This window comes from Euleptes europaea, chromosome 3 (assembly GCF_029931775.1).
Source record: "Euleptes europaea isolate rEulEur1 chromosome 3, rEulEur1.hap1, whole genome shotgun sequence".
Taxonomy (NCBI): Eukaryota; Metazoa; Chordata; class Lepidosauria; order Squamata; family Sphaerodactylidae; genus Euleptes; species Euleptes europaea.
The window spans coordinates 105743808-105771138 of record NC_079314.1 but is presented as its reverse complement, the minus strand read 5'-3'; the positions used below and the strand labels follow the sequence as shown (position 1 = coordinate 105771138).

Below are 27331 nucleotides of genomic sequence, written 5' to 3'. Positions count from 1 at the left end.
AGCTTAAACAACAACAACTTAGAGATCTTTGGGGAAAAAAGTCTCTAATTTTCAGATCCTTTCCAGCATATAACAGTTACAAGTTTGTGTGTTAACAAGGGGTAATGATAAACTGAATCTGCATTCGAGAAGCCTTTGGCAAAGACCAAGTGAGGGAATTGTGGGGAATATGGCTGCCAGCTGTGTATGAGCTGACTAAGCTTTTGTTGCCTTCCTCTTAGAGGTAATTCAAGCCTGGGTGTGACAAGAAATATGAGTCAAAGGGCCCAGGGCTCACAGCCTGTGGCCTTGATGGACCAGCACAGCGAATCCCAAACAGGCCCAGAATGTTTAGTGTGCCCCTTTGTTTTTGTTTGCTTACTTTAGATGTTTGAATTGGTAGTTTTATAAACTGCTTTGGGTCCCCATGGAGAGAATAGTAGTAACAAATGCCGTACAACAAACAAACATTGCTATTGTGTACCTGACCTACACATTGTGTTGCTCATTAATTATCTGAATTTTATATGACAATTTGTGTTTGACAGTGCTCTTTAAAGCCTTCACCCCAGACGAGGTCAAGCTAACAGAATAAAAAGACAAGCATTTTTCTATTACTTCTTAGTAGACAACATGGTAACTTGTATGCCTCTTCTTCCACAAAATCAGACCATTATGTCAATAAAGACAAACCATTAACCATTAACATAAAATTGTTATGATAATCTATAGACCCAAATATAAACAAAGGATTTTGAGTGATATTCCCCATCTTTACATGCAAATTAACACCAGAGTTTAAGAGTAACTGTTTTGAATAAAATCAGCTCAAGGCTTTCTTGCAAATTAGTTTGATATTAGAATTCATCCTCTTCACAATGTTCCTAACCACCTATTTAAAATGTTTTTGGGAAATATATGTTCTTGACCTGTGAATGTAATACAGGGGTGTGATGCAGTCCAGCCACACCTCAGTTAAATCTGTTTACTCATCCCATAATCAAAGTCTGCACAATTACTGCTGGAGGCTATATCATCAGACACCAGAATTAGGAAGAAAAATCAAGAAAGTTCACTATTATTTCACCACTGTATTATTTCAAGACTGATAGCTACCCTTTAACTAATTATGTAGCATGAGATTAAAAATAACCAAAATGAAAAAACAAGAAACATGAGAATCGGTTAACAGGAAGGTCACGACACTCTAAATGGTGGAATTAAATTTGAGGAAAGGATTGCCCAGTGGAATAACAGACGGAAGATTATCTTTAAAGAATGCTTGGCAGATTTGGCAATGGGCAGTAAAACAGATTGGGATGTTCTGTAATGGAATGATAAAACCTTTAGGTAAAATGAGCTGATTCAGAACATTCTTTCAGATTTATTTGCAGCAGGACTAGAATTTATTCCCACCCATTCACAGCATTTAATAGATTAAACGTCTTAGTTTATTAAAAGATGTGGACTCTGTAGAGGTCAAGCTATAGCTTGGAACGGGGCCTGGAAAGCATAACACTCTATTTTGTTGAGATTACTACAGACGTTACATATATAAACTGTTCTTTAACCCAGATTAAAGAACCCATACAAATCTAGAACCAACCTTCTCTTTTTCCCATATTCACTATTACATTCTATTCATGAAAAGCGGAGTAGAGAAGTAACCCAAGTATTCATTTAGATAAGATTCAGATGCAACATTAACAGCGCCATGCTGAACAGAGTTCCACTCTTAAAACCCCATCGACTATTTATTTCATTTATTTTATTTTATTTGCACCCCACCCTTTCCAGGCAAAGCCGGACTCAGGGTGGCTAACATCTATGCTGGCATTATGATAACTTGATTAAGACACTACCACCATAGTAAAATTAACCATATTTCGCTGTACATTTCTAAAAAGACTTCCAATTTTCTGATTTATTATTTTACCCATGGCGTTTATGGGGATTCCTAGAACTGATCTTTGTCACTTTCAGCTTTTACCAGAAGTGATGTGACGCTACAGCTGGCATCATGGTTTTTTAAAAAAAATTCCTTCACAACTGCTATGAGCAGTAGCGGGCAACAGGATTGGGTGTGTGTGTGTGTGGGGGGAGTATACCTCTCCCACCCAGGTGCCTAGAAGCTTTCTTGGATATAGAAATTGCTTCTAAACTGGGTTCTTAATCTAGGTTTATGACCAGAAATTAAACAAGGTCCTGTTATTTGGATGCAGCAGTCAATCTGGTTTAAGGAACATCATCTTTAAAATAATGTATTGGGTGGGGGTAAATAGATGTTTAGTACAGATAATACATGTAAACCAAATCTTCTGCTGGACAGGATCATTTACAAATCTGTTACACTGAAAGCTCCTTAGAAATAAAAGTCTGTGTAGTTCCATGGTTTGTTAGTGGGCACAGATTTAGTGAAATTATTTACATTTATAGAATATCGAGTGTCTTAAATATATATTACTTAGACTTAATTCAGATGGTACAAGAAAAGTCCTATGATCAAACTCTGGTTAGCCATGATGCCTGAATGCAGACTACCTAGCCAACTAGGTCCGCACTGGGATTTCCAACTGGTTTGTTAACCATAATTTGTATTATTTGAGACCTCTGAATTCAGAAACTAATTTTTTTTTTTGAGTAACACCATCTCTCATGCCTGCCTGGCCACAGACAAGTTGGTACAGGGAGGATGGTGAGAGTTGGGAGGAAGGCAAGAAGCAAACTAACCTGTGTTTGTTGCATAAATCACATTTTAAGTGAACCAAGGGGTATCATTAAATCTGCTTAAAAACTATATCCAGTCACCACCCAGCTTCCTATTTTCTGTTTTTGGGAAGAATCAATATAAGCAGTCACCCTGCAGTTTCAGAACATGGAGATGCTACAGGTTTCTGGGTTCACCAACATTCTTTTATGAGAGTCCATCAGTTAGAAATTGCATCCTATTATTATATACTTGCCCTGACCTGGATGGCTCAGGCTAGCCTGATCTCGTCAGATCTCAGAAGATAAGCAGGGTCAGCCCTGGTTAGTATTTGGATGGGAGACCACCAAGGAATACCAGGGTTGCTGTGCAGAGGAAGGCACTGGCAAACCACTTCTGTTAGTCTCTTGCCATGAAAACCCCAAAAGGGGTCGCCATAAATTGGCTGCGACTTGAAGGCACTTTACACACACACATTATATACTTATTTATAAAGCATCACCCTAGAGAAGTCATTACAAACATATTTGGCAAACCTGGGTACAGTTTCTCAGGAAAGACAAATGAAGTGCTGAGGTTGCAGCTGCCTCTTCTGATGACTCAACTGGTATGATTGTTTTTCAGTACTTCTGTAATTCCCTGATGGGAAGGGTTCCAAAGGTGACGATGCTTGCTAGCTCACATCTAAATGGTCTTTACTGTGGAGCTTCATTCTGTCCCCTGCTTTCCATCAATATACAAGAATACAAGTCAAGTAACACTGATAGTTGAGAGTGATGAGAGGACTAGTTTTCCTTTTAATCCAGATCCTGACATCACAGGGCTTATTAGTCATGGATGGTGATGAAACGGAGTATCCACAGTGAACTCTAACAAGGGCTTTGGCATCTTGAAAGAATGGTAGTAGAGAAAAAGGGATAATGCTAAATGATTGGGTCCAACATCCCCTATTTACTCATGTTTGCAATGCCTAAATAATAATAATAACATGCACCTGGGACTTCATTGGGGAAAACCAGGAACACATCTTCTCTAACTTGAGAGAATAATGTGACTCACTACTTCTTAATTCATATGCAAACAACCTGACGCTCTAACTTTGATGATGGCATTCCACAACGTAATTTTCACAGGCATTAGCTTTGATTGACCAGAGGTTGCAGCTGCTGCAGAATGCATTAATAACATCCCTTGACGTGCATTGTGTTTTCCAGTCTTTACTTGGACATTTAATATTGTGAATGCAGATTACCGTATATACTCGGGTATAAGCCGACCCGAGTATAAGCCGACCCCCCCAAATTTGAGGCCAGAAAAGGGAATTTCTTATTGACCCGCGTATAAGCCGAGGATCAATAAGAAATTCCCTTTACCGGCAATGCTGCGCTCTAAAATGGCGGCTGCCATTTTAGAGCGCAGGGATGATGTCGCCCCTGCCCCAGGTCGCCCTCCCGCCGGCCTCCCGGGCCCTCCCGACCCACCCCAACCCCAGTGCCATCCAAGGGGGGGAGGGGGAAGATCCCCTGAACCCCCTACTCACCGGGAGACGCGGCGAATCGGCGGCGGAACGGCCTTCCTGTGCCTGCAGGAGGCCCCCCCAGGCCGCTGCCGGCTGCAGGGAGAGGCAGCAGCGCGGCCTGGAGGGGCCTCTTGCCGGCCCAGGAAGGCTGCTGCCGGCTGCAGGGAGCGGCCCGGGCGCGGCAGCGGCGGAGGCGCGGCCTGGAGGGGCCTCTCTCCGGCCCAGGAAGGCTGCTGCCGGCTGCAGGGAGCGGCCCGGGCGCGGTAGGCGGAGGCGCGGCCTGGAGGGGCCTCTCTCCGGCCCAGGAAGGCTGCTGCCGGCTGCAGGGAGTGGCCCGGGCGCGGCAGCGGCCTGGAGGGGCCTGGAGGGGCCTCTCTCCGGCCCAGGAAGGCTGCTGCTGGCTGCTGGGAGCGGCCCGGGCGCGGCAGCGGCGCGGCCTGGAGGGGCCTCTTGCCGGCCCAGGAAAGCTGCTGCCGGCCGGGGAAAGGTGTGCGGGCCCGGCGGCGATGACGGCGGTAAATTCCCCCCTCCCCCCTCTACCGTATTGACCCGCGTATAAGCCGAGGCCGGCTTTTTCAGCCCTTTTTTTGGGCTGAAAAACTCGGCTTATACACGAGTATATACGGTAGTTTATTGCTGTGGTTTTCTGCATTTCTGGTATTCTCTTCCCAGGGAGTACAGTCCTTAAACTACATTCCACTGAAAGTTTTGCATAACCATTGAACTACCATGACAAAGGCATACATTGCTGACAGCAAATTTAGATATAACTATCATTGTAAAATTATTATTTTTTAAAATGTCATCTTGGACATTCCTTACAAACAGAAGAATCTGACATCTGCTGTTCTGAAATATTTAGTCATTGTTTCTATAGATATATAAGTAATATTTGTCTTGTTTCTACAGATACACATGGGAACCTTTGCACTTAAAAAAATGAATTAAACCTTGCCAAAATGTTCACTTCTTAGAAAAATTGGATTATTATGAGCAACGGAGCCCAATTTCTTGGTCACTCCAAGCTGCTCTAACAAGAACACAATTCACTTCCAGATTTTAATTCCTGGAATTTACATGCAAACCCAAATGTTTTGCTCTGGAAACATGGATATCCATGGCTCCAGGGGGTTGGCAATGGCACATAAAATCTGCTTCCAAAGAGTGACTTCTAAGGAGATTATGTGATAATGGCACCTGTTACATTAAAGTCTTTTGATGGCTCTACAGAAGGAAGGAGCTTGAGAGGAACTGTCTCAACTATAGGGCCTGTTTAGTACGAATGGCTGAGCGGAGAAACCACATGTGGCCTGATAACCTAACTAGTTCTGGCTGGGCTAGGAGGCGAAATATGGGGGAAAGACATCAAGCTACACAAACCTTTACAGAGTAATGGAATATGCACACTTTGAGAGTGAAAGAAATGAGCAATGCAAAGATTAACAGAAGGACTGATGTGAGCAAATACCTGTTCCCTGTTCTAAGACTTCATTACCACTTGGGATGAAAACTATAGAAGAGGAGGATTCTGAGAAGAGTTTTGAAAAGGGTTGGAGAAACATATGTAGCACCCAGTAAATGTTCTGGGAGAGAATGCCAGGCTTAAAGAGCAGCAGTGGAAATCAGTGGCATTTAAAAGCACATGACACTTTTGAGTGGTTGAGGGCTATACTGATATTGAGAGATCAATGGTGTGATTAAGTATAAGGCATCTTACTCAGATAAAATTCCCTACATGTTTCGCCCAAGAGTCTTCTTCAGGGGAATCTGTTAGTCTTACAGTGGTTTTTCAAAGAAGAGTATAAGTTCAGTAGCAAGACCCAACAAGAGATGGATTGACTCAATAAAGGAAGCCACAGCTCTCAATTTGCAAGACCTGAGCAAGGCTGTTAAGGAGAGGTCGTTTTGGAGGACAATGATTCGTAGGGTCGCCATGATTCGGAAGCTTAAGTGTGTTAAGTGATGGCACTTAACACACACACACTGCAAGTTGCCAATGGAACGAGACCTTCTATATACTATATCTCCTATGACTGCTGCAGCCCTTTTATTTCTCCTTGCTACCTGGAGAGTTCCTATCAGTACTACTAGCAATAACCTTTGCTTCCAGATCCACTACTGTAAGACTTGGCTTCTCCAGCATATGCATGTAGCCTGGAGCTCTAGGGTTAGATGTAACATGATGGTTTATCAGGTAAGAAGCCTCACCTTGGATATGCTACACTGAAGGAATAATCCCTTTCACCCTAAACCTTCTGATCTGTCTCAGTGACAATGGAAGGCCTAGACCCTGCTCAGCACCAGCCTGCTGAATCCATCAAAAAGGAGCTTTAACTGGGTGCTGTGCTGTATTTTGCCTGGGGAGAACTTTCCTTGAAGGGTGGAGCTTTTCTATCGGTTCAGACCCACCCCCTGACTGCTCAAGCTGCAACCTGGTGCTCTTTTATTAATTACTGATTGACCATTTGATGTTTATGCTTTTAAAATGACATTTCATGCTTGTCAGACACCTTGTGTGTTCTTTTTGATCAGAAAGGTGGGTTATAAATACATACATAGAACAAGGCGGAGGCTAGCTCAACCCTGATGCATATAAAAGGGTGGAAGGCACAGCTCTGGATATATTAATATTTCACACACTTTGCATGCCAGTAAGACAAACATTTCCACTTTCTAAAGCAGTCAATTTTTCCTCCTCCCTTGTCTATTCTCACTTTCATATTCTGCAAGTCTTTTTTTTCTAATCCTTTTTTGCATCACCCTTGGTTTACCCTTGTACTCACTTCTTATGATTTCAGATGTAAGATTTAGATCTCAGCAAAGGAGTGGTAAACAATCCCTAATGTCCCAGGGATGTCGTCACCTATTTATCTGTTGTGGCAGTTTGGTTTTCCATAGTAACAGGACAGAATAACAATAATCAGGTCCAGTAACAAACAAGAACAATCCATTCACACTCTGCTGACAGAATGACAAGTCATATTTAGAGACTAGAACAAGCATGCATTCCCCACCCCCGTCTTCTCGGTGCATGGTGAATTCATTTGTAACCCCCTCTCAGCAATATCTGCCGCACCATTTTCATTTTATGATGAAAACTAGCCTGAACAGCTTCTACTTTGAGTTAATTCCTCATTTTCCCATCAACTTACCTCATCTTACCCTTGTTGGCATTCTTCTGCAAATACTTTCATTTTTTCTTAATCATCTTGAACAGCTTAACACCATATACAAACACATAGACATGGCAGAGAAGCAACTCCAAAGGGGCATGAGATCACCAGTGAGCATGAATAAATCACTTTTTTTTTTCAAAGAGGAATTTCCAATTCAACCTTCAGGTTGTGAAATTAAAAGTTTGACCCTGTCACAGATGGATTGGGCTTGCCAAATAATTGGACTTGGAATGAAGGATCTGAACAATTTAACAATATATATTTAACAAGGCAATTAGGCAGAATGCGTGCAGAGAAGTTGGAGTTATTTCTGCCATCAAGTTACTATTAATCTTCTCCAAATCCCCTTTTGTTTCATTAACCGTTTAAAGTTAAACTGGGGGTCACCTGACAATCCTGCAGCAATCTCAACAGCACAGATCATTGTGCTCAAATCTTGTAACTTAAACAATGGGGAAATGACCTCTTGGGTCACTCGTTACTCATCTGCTTTTTAAATGAAATATTTAGAGTGTACAGCTTTGTTGCAAGAGTTTTCCGACTGCAAGTATTTGTAACTATGGTTAAACTGTACTGCTCAATTACAGGGAACACATTTCCTGATCCAACTTGAATCATGCTGTTGCTTAGCATATAAATTCAATCACATGCTCTGGGAGCTTATCCCCACAATGCCACACAGAACAGTAACAAGTTTCAACAGAGATTAAAAAATAAAATAAAAATGTACAACGGACAATTAGGAAAAACATCTACATGCAAAGGCCACATTGAAAAGGAAAGGAAAGACACCCAAACCTCATGAATCACACAGAAGCAAGATGCAAGAGTGACCATGGGAAACTTTTCTACTGGAAAAGAAAGCCGATTCTCACCGTTCTGAACAAAATGGCTGAACTAAGAGCAGCTGATTGGCTATGCCCAAATACCCTCCTCCTCATCCTATTGGTTGAGAGAAGACAAGGGGGAAAAGCCCCAGAGCAGCATGGGAATGAAATAAAGAGTTAGTTAGTATTTAAACCACACACAAGAATAGCGCTCTAGTGGTAGAAAAAAGAAGCTTCTAATTCCTTGCATTGACTATGTTGATGCTTTCAAATATCTTGAAATCACTATATTCATCCCTGGGTGCCTTGAACTATCAATTTCTCATAGTTTAAATATGCTGAAAGCAGATTCAATCTACCACTATGTCCAAGCTTTTCTACTGTTAACTGAAACCTCATTCTCATAGGATCTGTTTTTCTTTGAGTCATATATCACTTACATTACGTAAATGCTCTTGCTCCTTTTCAATGTGCAAAACAAACATCATTCTATTCTCCAGGAAATTGAGAACTGAAAAGCGCTGCTTTAATCTACAACATCAATGCTGTTGCTCCACCATGACAAATATTGCTGACATCTCCAAAGAACTGCTTGGAAGTCTCAGTCTACTGATTGGCTCATTTTTAATTTTAAAACCCAGCATGATAGGAAGTGCTGGGGAGAGAAAATTTACAAGTGGTCATTATTTCACTTTTTACTGTAGCACTTTGTCTTTCCAGCACACTCACCCACCATGATCCCTCATCTTTTTCTCTCAATATCATCTTTGAAAGTAGCTGAAGCAATGCTTTTTGTATCATAGGATAATTTCAAGCATTTTCCGGGTCTTCTGCACACATGGACTCATAACGTAAATGGATTAGGATATACTCCCTCCAAATCCAACATACGGTAGTGTTTCAGGCTGTTTCCTTTCATCAGCCAGGCAGGAACCAAACAATATTTACTAATATTTTAGCTAAGTTGGCAAATATTGATAGATTGGCAAAATCTTTCTTATTAGTTGGCTCTTGTGCTACCTACAGGGTTTGCAGAGCCCTTTGATAGCTCTGAAGCACATTCCAGTCTAGTCAGTGAAGGCAGACTGTATATTAGAAATTATAAATTTATTCCCTTTTAAGTCAGGCCTCATTGAGCTTGTGTGGGAACAGTGTGCTGTCCTTTAGTGCACAGGCTGTGGTTTCCTCATGGGGAATCAAGACAATTTCTCCCTTACAGCCAAGCAACAAGGCTGTAGATTTAATCAGTGAGTGTAGGTTTCCAGGAAGATAAGCAGTGTGGCATACTTTTCACGTGAAATCACTGCAAAAAAGATAGGACATACAATCTATTCCAGAACAATACTTCTTAAATAGTAAAATCAAATGATTTTACTATTTATACAAGATTAAATAAATCTATGTGATAAACACAGCAAGCTCACTCTTCTAATTCCAGTTAGGAAGAGCTGTTTTTGTTCCAAGATACTACAAACATTAGGGTTAACCAAAAATAATAAGCATAGACCACTTTAAAGTGATAGATCTTACCTGATCTGGGGAGGGTTTATGATTAGTTTGGTTGGAATGAGATGACGATTTGAGGTGGTCATCATCATAGTTATCTGCCATCAATTTCATGCGATTTTGTGTCTATAGAAAAATAAAAAGAATATCAATTTACATTTCCTGCTATATATAGCTTAGTAAGCACCACACAATATTTAATTCAGATTTAAACTGACTTCAGAAACAGATTCCATATGGACAAGTCACAGGAAACACCTGCTAAAGGCAAAAGATTGGGAAAAAAATCAAACTATGAAAATGTGATTATACTGCACAAAATTATACTTATTATAAGTGGGGGACTTGCAGGGAGTTTCAGGGGGTGTCTCATTTCCCCCTCCTCAACTATTTCCTCTTTTCTTTCTCTGAAAGCCTCCATAGCCCTTCCCCTTTTCTTGCTTCCCTCTCTTCTTCCCACCCAAAAGCCAATCTACTTTTATCTGCCCCACTGTCTTCAGCTTTTCCTCCTTCCCTTCCCCTGCCAGACTATATGGCTTAGTTGTGTAGTGCCAGCCACTGGGCTGGGCCCAGTTTTGTGGTAAGGAATCCATAAGGACTTGAGGGGGCCACTTCACATTCCCCTGAATCCCCTTCCCCACACTATTTCCTCTTTCCAGCCAGCATGGAGAGCCAGCGTGGTGTAGTGGTTAAGAGCGGTGGTTTGGAGTGGTGGACTCTGATCTGAGTTTGATTCCCCACTCCTCCACGTGAGCGGCAGAGGCTAATCTGGTGAACTGGATTTGTTTCCCCACTCCTACACACAAAGCCAGCTGGGTGACCTTGGGCAAGTTACAGCTCTGTTAGAGCTCTCCTAGCCCCACCTACTTCCCAGGGTGCCTGTTGTGGGGAGGGGAAGGGAAGGTGACTGTAAGCCGGTTTGAGTCTCTCTTAAGTGGTAGAGAAAGTCGGCATATAAAAACCAACTCTTCTTCTTTCTCTCCTCCTGGCAACCCCCGTACCTGCATCTTTTCCCTGCTTCCTTCTCTCCTTCCCACCCACACACCTTTTGATCTCCCACCTCCAGCTATATTATTTAATTTATATCCTGCCTTTCTGCATAATGGGAACCAAAAGCAGCTAACATCCTTCTCCTCTCCTCCATTGTATCCTCACAACAACCCTGTGAGGTAAGTTAGGCTGAGAATGTGTAATTGGCTCAAGGGCGACCAGTGAGACTCCACAGTAGAGTGCGCTCTCCCAGATCCTTGTCTGAAACTCTAAGCACTGCATTACACTGGCTTTTATGTGTGAGTGGGGTCGGGCACTGCCCTGGTGAGTCCTCACTGAAAGGCCCAGACAGCTCATGAAAGAGCCCTGCCCCTTGCCTTTTACTGACAGAAACGAAGGCTTGAGGGCAGGCAGTAAAGTAGTGGTTACCTAGCAACAGCCACTGAGGGCATTTGTTTCTTAAAGTTACAGGCGCTGCTTCTGTCATTTTTTAATTTATTTTTTTAGATTTCAGTTTTTCCCCCTGTAAGCCTAAGCCTTTTTCAGGTTTGTAGAAAGATCTATCTTGTCTCTTCATGGCTCCAAACTCCAGCTTTACGTATCCACAGATTTGGCCTGCTGAAGATTATATATATTGATAGCTACATTAATCAATATATATAAACTTGGTAGAGATAGGTGGGTTTGGAGTGACTGGTACAGACATCTGGGTTTATTTATGTACCTAATATGTGATACAAACAAACAAAAGGGACCAGTGCTGAACTGGGACAATGGATGCAGCCCAAAATTATCTTAAAACAGCTTCTCTGACCAAAACTGTTTAAAGTTTTTCCATACTACAAAAGAATTCAGTGGTTCAACACGTGAGTGGGTAAAGTGAATATACAACTCAAAAGCCAATGTTGTGTAGTGGTTAGAGTGCCAGACTCTAACCACTACACAACTCTGCCATAGAGGTTTGCTTGATGACCTTGGACCAGTTACACATACTCAGACTAACTTACCTCACAGGGTTGCTGTGAGGATAAAATGGAGGAGAATGTTGTAACCTGCTTTAGGTCTCCATTCAGGAGAAGGGTGGGTATGAATAAAGACATAAGAATTCTATTCACATTAAGGACTGCAGAGGGAAAAGGGAAAATGCACTACATTCTTAGAAGACTATATCCTTACATTAAATTATATTAAATATTATATTAAATGCATATATCCTTAGATTCCCTAAATAAGAATTCTTACACCATTATTCTCTTCCCATCATTCTCTCTCTCACACACACACACTCTCACACACAGAGCATGTGGTCTAACCACTAAATCCCATGGGAAAGAAATGAGTAACACAGTTATATCCATGCTGCCTTGAGTGATTGAGGTTGAGAACTCCATGGCTGGCTGAAAAAAATATGCATCAGTAAGTTCAAACTTTCAGTGCAAAATCGAACTACCTTCCAGAAAGGTTTTTCACTGCTCATGCACAACTGAAAATGATTGCAAGGGGCAAGCAATGCAAAGCACTATTTCGATTATAGAAAGCAATTCAAGGGAGCTATTTAGCAGTGCTCTTTCATACCACATTGAACCGCCCACCCACCCCACAATCACCTATATCTCTGGCCAGCTCATAATCATAGAATCATAGAGTTGGAAGGGACCACCAGGGCCATCTAGTCCAACCCCCTGTACAATGAAGGAAATTAACAACTACCTCCTCCCCACACCCCCAGTGCCCCCACTCCATGCCCAGAAGATGCCCAGCCTAAAAATAATCCACCAGGATCCCTGGCCAATCTGGCCTGGAGGAAAATTGCTTCCTGACCCCAAAGTGATGATTGGTATTTCCCTGGTGCCCAAAACTGAACGCAATACTCTAGGTGAGGTCTAACTGGAGCAGAGTAAAGTGATACCATCACTATACCTCTTTTGTTAAAGCCCAAAATTGTATTTGCCTTTTTAGCCAACACATCACACTGCTGACTCATGTTCAGTGTATAGTCTACTAAGACCCCTAGATCCTTTTCACACATCCTACTGCCAAGACAAGCTTCCCCCATCCTATAATTATGCATTTGATTTTTTTCTACCTAGATGCAGAACTTTACATTTATTTCTGTTGAAATTCATTTTATTAGCTTTAGCCCAGTTTCCCAGCCTGTCAAGACCATCTAATAGGATCTAAATCACATTTTTCCAATTTGTCAACAAGAAAATTATGGGGAACCTTATCAAAAGCCTTACTGAAATCAAGATAAACTATGTCCACAGCATTCTCTTGATCCAGGAAGGTAGTAACTTTCTCAAAAATGAGATGAGGTCAGTCTGACATGACTTGTCAGTGAGACAATATCAAATCCATTAGTTCAAGGGTGCCTCTATCCTGTTGATGACAACACTGCTATAGTAATTATGAGGTTAAAAACAAAACCATAATAATGAATAGGCTTATATTGCATAGCTTTTTTGCAATTTATCTGTGTATGCATCCAAGAGGAGGCCTTTGAACCTTGCTTAAACCTCTGCCATCCACATTAAAATATTTATCTCTAAAATATTGTTCCTAATACATGTTTTCTACAGTTTTCTTCATACACCATCAGCTGCATTACAAATGCAAACCCAGAAGCAATCATGAAGCTTATTTCAAATTTCTTGTGCATGGTTAAAGTCACATTAAACTACCATCATCATGAACTAGAAGTATTGTTGAAGGCTTTCACGGTCAGAGTTCATTGGTTCTTGTAGGTTATCCGGGCTGTGTGACCGTGGTCGTGGCATTTTTTTTCCTGACATTTCGCCAGCAGCTGTGTCAGGCATCTTCAGAGGAGTAACAATCCTTCATTGTTAATCCTCTGAAGATGCCTGCCACAGCTGCTGGCGAAACGTCAGGAAAGAAAATGCCACGACCACGGTCACACAGCCTGGATAACCTACAAGAACCAATGAACTAGAAGGTTATGGTCTCTAAAGCAAAACTCTGATACGGGCTACATGAACTAAGATACTAGGGAAAAAAGGTGACTGTAAAGTCCTCCATAGCTTATTCAACTGTATGAACATTTCATTCAATTCTATGAACATTTTTATAAGAACATTTCTGATTCTCCCTCGGATAATTTATAACCATGGCTATAAGCTTATAGCAAATCAACAGATTTGTTGATTTTAACTTCTGCAAGCTAAGGGCACACTTTGAAAAAGGCTGTGGCAGCTGCAGTATGCTAGTGTCCCATGGAATCAAAAGGAATTTCTTTTAAGTTTTCCCTCTAACAGTGTTAAGCGTTCACTTATTAAACTAAGCTTACACTTCCTTCGATGTCTCAAAAAAAGGCAAGTGACACTTTGGTAACAAGCAAATGTAATAAATGTAACCATTGCACAAATGAGTTAAGAGACAGATAACTAAAACACAAAACGTTCTTTGATTGATCATAGTCCTGGTTATAGCGTTATCTCCTGACTATCAAAGTAGCCACGGAGCCCAAACATGGCTAACTTCAGCCACAGAGGTCTTTTCAAATCATTCTCTCGACCAAAGATCTGAATGAAGATGGGATATTCAAACCAGCTCCTCCACTCCCTGTCTCCCCATCACACTATAAAGACTTTTGGAAACAATGATCTCAGCTATATTATCTCATTTTTGTGTAATCTGAACACTGCAGTTTCTGGCTTGGCTAATCACCCTAAACAAGCTCTATTAACGTTTGAGTATACAGTTCGCAAAGTCCCAACGTGAGGCATGTACTTGTGAAAAATAGTTATGGCAACTCAGCCATTTGGCAAATTAAATAATAATGTTCTCCAGGTTGCTCTCACTTCATTTTTTAGTCAGCATTGAGTATTTCACTGAATACACAAACACGCTTAAAGAATCCTCCAAGACAAAGTAACTCTTTAATCCCAGGAGGAAAATACATAGGGGCTCATTTTCAAATGTTCCAGTCATCACTAGCTCCCACTGTTTTCAAAATCCTAGTCAGAACGTTATTTCGTTGTAAATATACCCTGAGCAATTAATTTTGGTAGAAGGAAAACACAAAAAGTAATTGTTATGGAAATGATTCCTGGATCAACTTGAGTAAACATTATAAAGAGAGGGTCCAATAATGCTATATAAAACACACTGTTAACTTCTGCAAAGATGAAGATAAGACAGTTGCACTTTGGGTAATGTCCCCATATAGTTTCTCTGGATTCTTGTGAAATAGTGTGATTTAGGGCCAATTCAAATGATCACCTTGGGAGTTTAAATCAATTCATTTAGGCTTATATTCCCCCTGCACAGGCTGAAGGTAGGTGTGGTAAATTAGTCATATGCATGAATCTGCCATGAGAACACAGACATTTGGAGCAGGCTCACAGCAGCCAATTCTTGTGTGATTTTTCTGACATCATCAACACCTTGTACAGTCCATCCTTTATCACATAATCTGTCCAAATTAGGTCTCAATTTTTTCCCTTCTGAAGTACCGCACTGAAATCTATTAAGGCTCTTGCAATAACGTTTGCCTATGTCTGGAAAATGCTTTGCTGTGTCCCACAACTTGGCGATCATCTTGTTCATCTGCTGTGCCCAACCACACACCCAAGAAAGTCATTTCAATACAATCAAAAGTTAATGTTAAAAAGCCTTTTTGAAAAGAAAAAAAAACAAGATCAGCAAGATAATCAGTTCTTCATAAAGGATGGTGCCGATATTTTTTTCCTATGTGGAAAAACTGTTATGTGTGGAGTGTCCCTGGGGTCCACTATCAATTTCCAACTACAGTTGTTGTATAAGGGTTCAATGTAAAGGGTAATTACTACCCAGTTTTAAGGTGAGCATCTAGATCTGCCTATATAAAAAAAGAGAACTCAGTATTAAAGAATAAATGTGTTGAAGAAAGGCAAGAATAATAACTGGTGGATCAGTTTCAGGTGGTGGATATTATAACTCTTATGTCTATTATGAAGGCTCCTGGAGTCTAACATACTTATCTTAAGTAGTTATGTGTTCTTTTGATCTTGAATTACAGCTTGTTGCATCACAGGCTTCCCAACGTGAAATAAAGATACAGTACTGTGGTAAGCATTCTCACCCCTTGTTTACAGGCCCTGTAAATAAAGGAAAAACACCTGACCTACCTTTTGACCAGAACTCTTAGATGTGGTAGTACAATGCCCAAGATCACACACTTCATATATCTAAAAGGGTTAGCAATGAGAAGTTCTTTACAAAAAAAACCTGATGCAGCTGAGAAGAAGTCCAAATGTGATGACCGTACTTTAAAACTGGGAATGTGCTATTTCATGCTTTTGCAAAATAAATGACTGGGGTGGTAATGTGGGAAATTAGTCTGGTTATCAGTGTTTATAAAACCCTACGATGATTTCAGAACACTATAAAGGAATGTGAGAACTACTTTACTGGAAACCTCCACTAATTAAATGTATGGAGTTCCCTTCAGTCAACATATTTGCTGTATACACAACTAGACTCCAAAGCAATCCTCATAGCAATCACCTTGAGCAGCGTTCACATTTTAGTAACTAATGCTCAGTCTAATATATAGGTACTGTCCAATAGCCATATTAAAACAGAAAACAAAAACTACCATGGTGCATAAAAACAGGAGCCATGTGAAAATGGGAGGATACAATTTACCCGATTAACAACTGCATGATTATGGATGTTACTTCTACTTCTTAGTGATTCTATTGTGTTAATTATAGAATAAAGCATTTGGCTTAATTTAGGAAAGATATACATTTAGCCACATTTAGCGAGAAGAGACATTCATAATTTACCATGGTGAACATTTCAAATTGGGGTGGGGGCAGGGTGAAGAAGCAGCACTTTCAATCAAATCATGGGCGCTGCAGTAAGCTATATTTAAAAAAATGGGCAGGGGTCAGTACTAGGCTACGGCTTCTTTAAATATATGCCCATATAACCAGTTTACAGTACAAATACAATTCTGCACACACATCTGATGTTGAATGCTAAGGCAAAGCAGGATAAAAGCTAGGGCCTTTAATTCTTTTCATTCAAGCAATTTGGAGCATTTCATGGAGCTGGGTGAAAGTAAATGGGAAGATTTACATATGTAATATTAATGTTCACTACCAGTTTGAAATATGACTGTATGTGAAGTATATGGCAAGGATTCCAGCAAAGCATGGGATAGGGAAACACTTTCATAATATTGGTTCTTGTAGGTTATCCGGGACCTTGACCTGGATGGCCCAGGCTAGCCTGATCTCGTCAGATCTCAGAAGCTAAGCAGGGTCAGCCCTGGTTAGTATTTGGATGGGAGACCACCAAGGAAGTCCAGGGTTGATGCAGAGGAAGGCACTGGCAAACCACCTCTGTTAGTCCCTTGCCATGAAAACCCCCAAAAAGGGGTCGCCATAAGTCGGCTGCGACTTGACGGCACTTTACACACACAGGTTATCCGGGATGTGTAACCGTGGTCATGGTATTTCATAATATATTCCAAAGAATCCATGCACTGCACGTTTCTTACCCCAGCTGGTAAATCTGCCCCTGTGGGAGATGCTTGTGACAGAAAAAATGCATATCAACACTAGGATTTTGGTCCATGTTCCTTCTCTACCCAACATTATCAAGTCATAAAAGGCTTAAGGGGAACAAAACTGCTGCCTCCCTGACACCTATGCCTCTATTAACCTGGGGGAAGGAGGACAGGACATCAAGTTTACAGTTTGTCTTCAAGACTAATTACAATGGGGATGAATGACATATGAAATTGCCTTATACCAAAGTCAGACCATTCGTCTAACAAGGTCAGTATTGGCTGTTCTGAGTTCTGACTGGAAGAATCTCTCCAGGGTCTTTCACATCACCTACTACCTCTTCTAGCAGGAGATGCTAGGGATTGGACCTGGGACCTTCTGCATACAAAGGAGATGTCCGACCTTTGATGCATGGCCTCTCCTTGAGTGTATGACTTTTTAGATTGCTGCTGTTTTCATACTAATAGCACTACTACTGCACGGTACTATTCTGCTATAAAGCTAAGATCATCACAGCAATTCTGATACTAGTAGTTTAGAAATGTATCCAAGATCCTCCACTAAATATGGCACGGGAACAGCGCAATTATGTCTCATATACCTTATAGAGTATGGTACATTTAGTGATGGATCCAAGTCACTGGTTTGGATAGTTTTCATTCAGTTTGGATTCAACCATAAGTAACCTTCATGTCCAATATTTGGCCAATCTTGCCTGTCTTGAAATATTTCCACATTTCGATGGCCAAAGCTTTATTGGATCCAGAGATCAGAGTGAGAAGTACACAAAATCATGATGATCTTTAAACCAATTTGTTTTGAAATCTTCAAATGTAGGAGAATACCTGAATGATTTTAACATTACCAAAATGTGATAGGCAGTTCTTTCAGGTTACTGATCCAGTATTCAGAGGCTGAGAACCACTGCAGTACACAGAAACTTGGTACCCAAACCTGGTTCCTGAATTCCAAACAAGTCCAGCCTCATTATCCTGAGGAATCTTGGGTATTTCGTGTTACAGGTAGAACCACAACAGACAAGAAGAATCTTGCTTAAGTGGAAGAAGGCTAACCAGGTGACCTCAAGACTTCTGAAATGTGGTGGAGGCTATTAAATGTTATAACTCAGCAGTTTGACTAATGAGAAGACAGGCACAGCATATCTTTGCTGTATAATTAACGATACAATAAAACTGAAGAACAGTGCAAAAAGGCAAATGGGTTTTATATTGAACTGAATGACCTTGTGTGCGCTGGTGCTCGGTGACAAATTACGAAGGTTCCTTTGATGGAAATGTGACCCGCAAGTAAGAGGGTTTCTTGGAAGATACCAGTCATGCTGACCATCAAAAGAAAATAATTGGATAATACATTTTAATAATTGGATAAGCAAACAAATTTACCACTTAGTAAGAATCAGTTTGGGTTAGGTCTCTCTGATCAATGAAAAAGGGTATACAAGACCAGAGTGGGAGAATGTGGTCTGACTTTCTTCCTCATACTTCCTTCCACCTTGCACCCAGTCTTCCCCATCCCTCTTCTTTAACAACAGCCCCTCTGCTATTCTTATCCCGCTTTAACTATGCTTTTGTCCCTTCTCCATCTCATCTCGACTCCTGAATCCAAAAGCCACTGAATTTGTTGACTGGTAGTTTCATGAGCAGGATGTAATGAGGAGGTTAGGATTTGTCTACAATATTGTTATAAAACTATTTGCTATTTGTCTATATGATTTCTTTTTATTGCCCATGTACCTGTCTTTATACTTTTTCTGTCTCTCTTTTATTTGCTTGGTGATTTAATTCATCTATGATTCCTAGTTGCTTTATCTGACATGCATAAGCAGTTTGGTCATTTCCTCACTATTCTTGCATTATTTGTTTTTATTTATTTATTCTTATGTTAATTGGTTCTTGTACGTTATCCGGGCTGTGTAACCGTGGTCTTGGAATTTTCTTTCCTGACGTTTCGCCAGCAACTGTGGCAGGCATCTTCAGAGTAGTAACACTGAAGGACAGTGTCTCTCTACTCTGAAGATGTTCAGTGTTACTACTCTGAAGATGCCTGCCACAGTTGCTGGCGAAACGTCAGGAAAGAAAATTCTAAGACCACGGTTACACAGCCCGGATAACGTACAAGAACCAATGAACTCTGACCGTGAAAGCCTTCGACAATATTCTTATGTTAATATTTGATAATGTTATTTCCTATACTTTTCTGTGTATTGTGCCTAACTGATCAGGATTGGCCTACTGGGGTAAATGAGGACCCAGATTTTCAAAGTCTACTTTAGACCAACTACTGAAGGTATTAAAAATATTAGCAAACATGTGCATGTTCCCCTTTTTTTCGAAACACAGGCCTAACATTATAGCTTATGTTTTAGACTTTCAGTTACTGGGACCACAACATGTGTTATGACCATAGTGACACCACATTGGATGTAATTTGAGGATAGCAGCAGATCTTATAGCTTTTAAGCAGAGTCTATCTTCATTGATTTTTCTACTTTTTTATACACAGACACACAATATCAAGTTTTTGACGTTTTTATGACCCAAGTACCTTTTCTGGTCTTTTTAGGGAAGTGTCAGAAACTGCTGAAGTAAGGGATTCAATAAGACACATGGCAAGAGGATCTAAACAGCACTAAAATTAATGATGTGTCAGTAAAGTTGTCTATAATTTCAATTTCCTCATCTGGATTTTCCAGCAATAAGTAAATTGCTGTAATGAAAATAGTCAATTTGGAGCCAAAGCAAGGGTTATTTTGCCAACTGAAGGAAAGCTGAGAAGTACAGCTCAAATCTCAGGTAGAAGTTACAAGATGTAGTTCAGCTGTCACACATACTTCAGTGATAGGCTGAATATATAAAAATATGGAAAATCTTTACTAGCCATTGGTATTGCTACACTATGTTAATATCCAATATAAATAAAAATGTTGGAGAAGGACAACATTTACTGTTATAATTTAATAATCACTTGAGGGATATAATCTGTGCTAATGGGAAAATTTGTGACTCAAATGTTTCAATTTCAGCACAGTCACACCTACTGGATAGCAAACCAGCAGGCCTGCACGACTTAGGATTCACCAAACCAAACACAACCCATCATCTAAACATGGTGGCCGAAAGGCTTGATAAGCTTTTTACGTTTGCGGTTTCCTGCAGATGTGTAAAAAAAAAAAAGGTGGGGGAGACCATGGACACCTAACAGGAACACAATACATGGTTGATGGGCTATGCTTGGCTTGGCAGGTCATGTTGCACCAGCTCAGTTTAGGGAAAGGCTTATCCTTCACCTACAGGAATTGTACTGACCAATCTACAGTTGTAGCAATTACCAAGAGGGACATTTCAAGTTTTGCTCCTCTGAAAGTTAAATTTACATAGTTACATGCCTGAATCAAAACACACATTTCGAAGCCTTAACGACACCTCTTTTTGGAAGGTGGTGGTGGCGATTTTGGCTGATTCCTCTCTCATGGCAGACCCTCATTTTGCCCCTTCTGCAGGACTCTTAGGAACTAAATTCCAGGGGCTCAGTACCATTCTCTTCCAACAGGTTAAAAGCCCTCGTGACTTCCAAATGTGTGGTTGGATACTGGCTATATCTGCAACTTTAAAGTGGAGGGGAGACGTTTCTTTTTAAAATGATAACTAACACCACTGGATAAAACAACAGTTGTTTAGGGATAATATAAAAAGCTATCCCAGTTGCAGGAAACACAACAGTCTTATATCATCACTCCTCTAACAAAGAAAGACAATGCCTAGTTCTGACTGGCAAGCAAAGTATTAAAAGTCGAATAAAAGAACACTGTAATACCAAGGAACTGCTTGCAAAACAATAGTAACAAACCTTTGTACAGCAATCCTCATGTAAGTTAATGAAGCTTTTCCTTTTAATCAGCAAGGAATACTTTTAGTGGTTTGGGAATTAACTGAAATGGCAGTTCACAATGCTGATGAACATTCAATTTTTTAAAAAAACCAACAATTGTACTTCTATACAACCTAGCACTTTGCAGGCAGCTTCAAAGAGTCCTACTTAAACAGAAAAGAAACACTCCCCTCCACTCCAATTCCAGGAACTGTTCCTACAAAGGAAAAAAACAACCCCTTACCAATAGATACAAATTCCTGGATTCTAAAGTGATGGGGACTGCTCAATGTCAGCTTAACACAGGCTGTCTGCAAGAGCGCAGGAAGAGATCTTGTGCGTATACATGAATATGCCTCTGTCTGCATCATGTAAACACTGCTGATAGCAACATTATTTAAAGAAACAAAACTATGTGTGCCTGCTATTAAGCTCTGGTAGATTAATAATCAAAGTTGGCTCAACAAAAAGTACCGCCTTGTCCTACTTCCACGCTTAAGCATAGCCAAGCATTTTTACAATAACTGCTGGAGAAGCACAGTTAAGTTTAGTTGCTGGATAGAATGTCCTACACTGAGGCATATACAGAAACATATGACTATGCAAGGGCTTCCCCATTACCTTTGCAATACTTATGACAAACATACATAATACAAAATAGAGCACTGGACCATGGATCTTGGACATGCTTTAGATAGATGGTCCCCTATTTTAAAAGCACTGTTTCATGTTTAATTCCTATTGGGTGCCCGTATGCATTTTTAAAAAACAAGTACACTAATCCTTTAACAAGTTGAAGGACTACTCTAGAAAAAACGAGGTTGTGACATCAAAAGTTCCACCCCCCAGCTAATCAGTATAATGCACAGCTAGCTTCTTCTCCAAATATCACAAGAACATAAGAAAAGCCATGCTGCATCAGACTGCATCAAGTCCAGCAGTCTGTTCACACAGTGGCCAACCAGGTGCTTCTAGGAAGCCCACAAACAAGATGACTGTAGCAGCATCCTGCTTGAGTTCCACAACCAGTTTTTCCCCCTGAGCTTGATGCTGGTGATAAAACTGTACAAATAAATGTGCAGTGTGCATGATTCCACAGTGGCTCCATCACTGTCAAACTCTGAATGTTTGGATGCACTCTCAAATTAGTGTCAGGCGTTTTCATAATACTGCTAACCTGGCATCAACAGCAGGAACAAACAGCCAGCCTCTCTCACAAATAAGTTATAAGCAGGAAGAAAATTCCTATCTTTCCACACAATTCCTCGGGGAGAACCAGAGAAAAATACCTATCCTTCGACACTATCCACATGTCTGGTCCACTGGCAGACATACTTCCTGTCCATTCTCATGGTCACCACAATTAGTATACAGAGGCACAGAGAATTCCTGTCAGTCATCCCTGTCAGTGATATATGATAAAAAGGTTACTATACAACACTTTTGGGGGGATCGCGAAGGCTGCTTTCTTATGTCAAATCTGCATGACAGTTCAGATAACCACCAACCGTCACACATTTGGACACGCACAAAAAAAGAGAAGTAGCTCTTCCATTTTACATTATCCCAAAAGTAATTTAGATGAGCTACGGTAGTTAAGTCTTATGCCTTTCTGTTATTTATTCTTTATTATGTAACTGCTCATGTAATTTCACAAACTTTGGGGGAGGGTGTCTTTGGAAAAAGGCAGTGGAAGTGCCCTGTCCATCCGTTCCATTCTCAACCCTAACTCAAAAGCTAACCTCAGGAAAGGTGATGGTGGTGATGGAGGATGCAATATGTCTCAAGCACATTGCTTACCTCTTCCCCAATTTCCTGACTTCCCCAATTTCCAACAGTACTAGTATACGACAAAGAGAAAGAATGTTGGGAATTGCACATACTTAGGACCCTCCGTGAAAATATGTATCATTAGGATTATCTTGCCACAGCTTTCAACTAGATTACTGTAATGTGTTGCACATGAGACTGCCTTGGGAAACCTCAGCCAGTCCAAATGACAGCTGTAAAGCTGAATTTATTTAATCTGTACTCAAACACTAACTGTTTAGAGTTGTGCCTGAAAATAAACTGGAAACCAGAGATCTTTAACGCCCCCAAATGGTCTGGGATTGGGCCCCCTGAAATAACACCTTCTCTCACCCATTCAAATCTGCCTGGCCACTGAGATGATCAATGGACATTTTTACCAGGAGAAGGGCTGGCAGAGAGAGGGCTTCCTTTGTGACTGTACTATTTGTGAAACTCCATCTTGAGATATGCCCACTAGATACTAGCTCTCTTGTGCGCAAACCTCTGGTAGACCACTCCCCCCCGCCCTTTCTTTTCTCTGTATATTGACCTCAATGCCACTGTAGTACTAGTTTTACTTTGTGTTTTTTGGGGGGCATTTCATACCTGCTTCAATTAGTATTTTAATTACTGTAATCCAGTTTTTACCATTTTTGTAAAATGCTTTTCAATAGAGAGAAAGGCAGCGAGGTGGTGGAAAGTGCCGTCAAGTCACAGCTGACTTACAGCCATGCCGTAGGGTTTTCATGGCAAGAGATGTTCGGAGGTGGTTTGCCATTGCCTGCCTCCACATAGGATGAGAGTGTTCTGACAGAACTGTGACTGGCCCAAGGTCACCCAGCAGGCTTCATGTGTGGGAGTGGGGAATCAAACCCGGTTCTCCAGATTAGAGTCCGCCACTCTTAACCACTACACCACGCTGGCTCTCAAAGGCAATATACATATAATAAAAATGCATTATACACTGGAGCCCCTGCCACAAGTGCCTGAGGGAACTACAGGTTTTGCTTCCCTGTGCAAACTGTATCACGGATTGCACTGTATTGTGTCCCATAGAACTGACAGCTATAGAGAAATGTACCAGTCTAGGTCTGTGGAGTGCTACCATCCGTACATTTGTCTTGGTCTGATCTTAGAGCATGCCAGTAGTAATACCCAAGAAACTGGCGTTTAAAATATAATGATACTACACAAAACTCACTACATCAGTTAGCCACTGAGCAAAGAAAAAGCACCCTTAGAATAATTTTAGAAGAATTCTCTACTGTACAGAGTGTGTGGAGGAGCTTCTCTCAGCAAGAAACCTGAACTCCTTATTCAGTCTTGTTTATTGCTCTCATCCCTAATGATGGAATCATTCTAACGTCAACATCTGCTGATGTATCACTGGAAATCACGTACAAAAGCACAGGAAGATTTGGGATGAAGAAGGTAACATAAAGAAGCTGGAAGGCTTGGCTGATTTACTGGCAAATGAAGGTTTTGAGAAGGATCAGGAAAGCTATACATTTATAAACTCCCCACAGTATCATAAAAAACAAAAGACCTACAATGGGAAGGACAAATCAGGTTTGATTATTGTAAGAGGAAGGGGGAAAATTATATCAGGATTCTGAAGCAGAAGTTTAGGCATCTGGAAATAATGAGAAGACAGAACAGATGGTAGAAAAGAGCTGAGCTGAATCCAGCTTTCCCCATGTCTCCCAGGCAATGGATTCTTCTAATGACAGTCCAGCACAACTCATTGAAACCTAACCTGCTTCCTCCTGGGATATGAAAAAGGACAACACAGATTTGTAAAGTCCCTCTGGACATTTATAGCTTCTATACAAAGTTTAAATAATGCTCGTGTAATTTCCCCCCCCCCAACCCACGACTTAACAACAGTTACAGAAGTTTAGTACCCTGTTACTGTAATGAAAGGTAAAGGAGCAAGGTTTTGTAAAAGATTGAGGTGAGGAGGAAAAGACTCTAATGTGCTTAATATAACATGTATATTTTGCCTTTCCACCTATTTGAGGCAACCAACTAGTTCCTTAAAATACAGTCATATTAAAATCATAACAATTAAAACATGACCAAAATATAGCTAGCTTTTCCCAATCCACAGATAGCATAGCCAGAGAGCCAGCGTGGTGCAGCGGTTAAAGTGCCAGACTAGATCTGGGAAATTCAGGTTCGAATCCCGACTTGTGTCATGAAAGCTTGCTGGGTGACCTTGTGCCAGTCACACACACTCAGCCTAACCTACCTCACAGGGTTGTTGTGAGGATAAAACAGAGGAGAGGAGAATGATGTAAGCTGCTTTGGGGTCCCCACTGGGGTGAAAGGCAGGATGTACACAACTGTGCCATGTGGCACATGAAAAAATAATGGGTCCAGGACCAGCCCTAATTTTTTCACTTGATTTGTTAAGCAAATATAATTTCACCTCATCCAACAGGGAGATCAACCTACAATATCAGCTTTCCCCACAGTCACCTCTGTCTGGATTCAATTTCAGCTTGCTTGTTCTCATTCACTTCATCATGGTTAGAAGAACACACAGTGAAATTAAGAGGATGAAAACTGTCATAACCATAATATTATGCAGCATTTTGAAGTCTTTTAAATGTTCCATGTACATTTTCTCAATGATCCTATAGAGTAATTGAGTCCCGATATCCCCAAGCAGCAGATAACGGACAGACACTGAGAAATATTGGGTTGCATTAAAGATACATAATACAACCTTGACCCCAAGGACTTCATGGTTCACAGCTCCATAGTAAGAGCAGGGACCTAACGAGGAATCTTGGGAAGGAGTAACAATTCAGAAATCCTGCCTGAACCCCCAAAACCTTCTCTTCTGATATTCAATAAGTTCTCAGGTGCGTGAGCAGAGTGATTTCTTTTCTTTCACTTTTTTTCCCTTTAACTGACTTTCAGCTGCTCTAAGTGGTCCATTCTGGACCCTTTTCTCCATTGATGATAATATACTCAGACAGAGAATGGTAAATAATTTTAGGTTCACTTGAATTCACTGAAAGTTGTGCCAAGGTTATGCACGCAAGATCTATGGATTCCCAGAATTAACTTACCGAAATTATGTATACTTGGTAAGCTGTTAGCGTGCTTCCAAAATAAATGATTAACACTGTATAATTATGAATAAAACATCAATGCATAAATCCAAGGAGGAATGGAGAAGATGAGGTACCGTAATATAGTAATAAGCAGAGTAAGGCGAGAATATAAAATAGTTGAACCACTCAGAGACAAGGCAAGGTGAAAAAAACATACAGACAATGCCCAATCACAGTCAAGTCAACAAAAGACCCAGGGGGAAATATTTTCACCTAGTGCCTAAAGCTCAAAAGACGAAGGTGCCAAGCAAACTGAAGGGAAGACATTTTTACTATAACTGAAGCATCACCACTAAGTGAACTCCTGTCTCAAGTGTCCACCCTCTTTATTTTAGCACTGAAGCCCCAGACCACATCTCCATATTATATCAAATACATGAGGCAGAACATCTAAATCATACAATTAAAAATACAAAAAGAGCCATTAAAGCAACTTCACAACACTTGAAGAAACACTTTTACACCAACCTATCAGACGACAGGCATAGCATTCACTGCACTATGTAGACTTATCTCACCCTTTGATAACTTTCACCTTAGAGAGTACACCCCTCCCCCAAGGCTAATGGTAGCAAAACAAAACAGCTGATGTGGAGAACACAGGGAGAGAAGTCCTCCCTACATTAATAAGCTGGATGGTGGGAGAGTATAAGGAAGGGAATAAATGTAGCTGCTATTAATTGTTTAAGAATCAGAATTTACCCTGCCTATTCCATTTATTTCTAATCCCATTTCTGCCCTACTTTCTGTACTTCCTTAAATCATCTCGCACAATCTTTTGGAACGGGCAAACCACCATAGATATTTATTATGGAATTAATTTGCCACTCTGCCAAATGGAATATGATAAAAATACACACAAAATACCCTGCATATTTCATTTGCTGGAGGTCTGCCAGTGAGAACTGTGTGCTGATGATGACCTTATTTCCTTAGCCACAAGAATGAGTGATGGGTAGAAGCACTCACAGCCCCAACCCTTGGTGAATGACATTCACTTAATTATGGAAGAAAACTTTTAAATGTGTGCCAAAGCAAGGATTTTTAAAGCCATACCCATACAAGGCAACAACAGACTAAACATTTGGATTGAATATTCATGTTATACTTAGCTTTTCTTTTGCCTAAATTTCCTACTGGTTCTACAAGAAGATAAGAACATAAGAAAGGCCATGCTGGATCAGACCAAGGTCCATCAAGTCCAGCAGTCTGTTCACACAGTGGCCAACCAGGTGCCTCTAGGAAGTCCACAATCAAGACAACTGCAGCAGATCTCCCATGATAGCTTTAGTCATCTGAACAGGG

At 40.7% G+C, this 27331-nt stretch overlaps 1 protein-coding gene across 9 annotated transcripts in view; it reads right to left on the bottom strand.

Moving 5' to 3' along the window:
• The window catches only part of ERC1 (ELKS/RAB6-interacting/CAST family member 1), a 228298-nt gene that overhangs the window by 29006 nt on the left and 171961 nt on the right, over nucleotides 1-27331 (bottom strand). For 5 of the 9 annotated variants that reach the window (XM_056847361.1, XM_056847362.1, XM_056847363.1 and 2 more), the window contains one exon: nucleotides 9739-9840. In XM_056847361.1, the coding sequence (XP_056703339.1) occupies nucleotides 9739-9840 (102 nt within the window). Of the gene's footprint in view, nucleotides 1-8256; nucleotides 8324-9738; nucleotides 9841-27331 lie in introns of all 9 variants that reach the window. The other 4 variants (XM_056847366.1, XM_056847369.1, XM_056847367.1 and 1 more) reach the window with 1 other exon arrangement.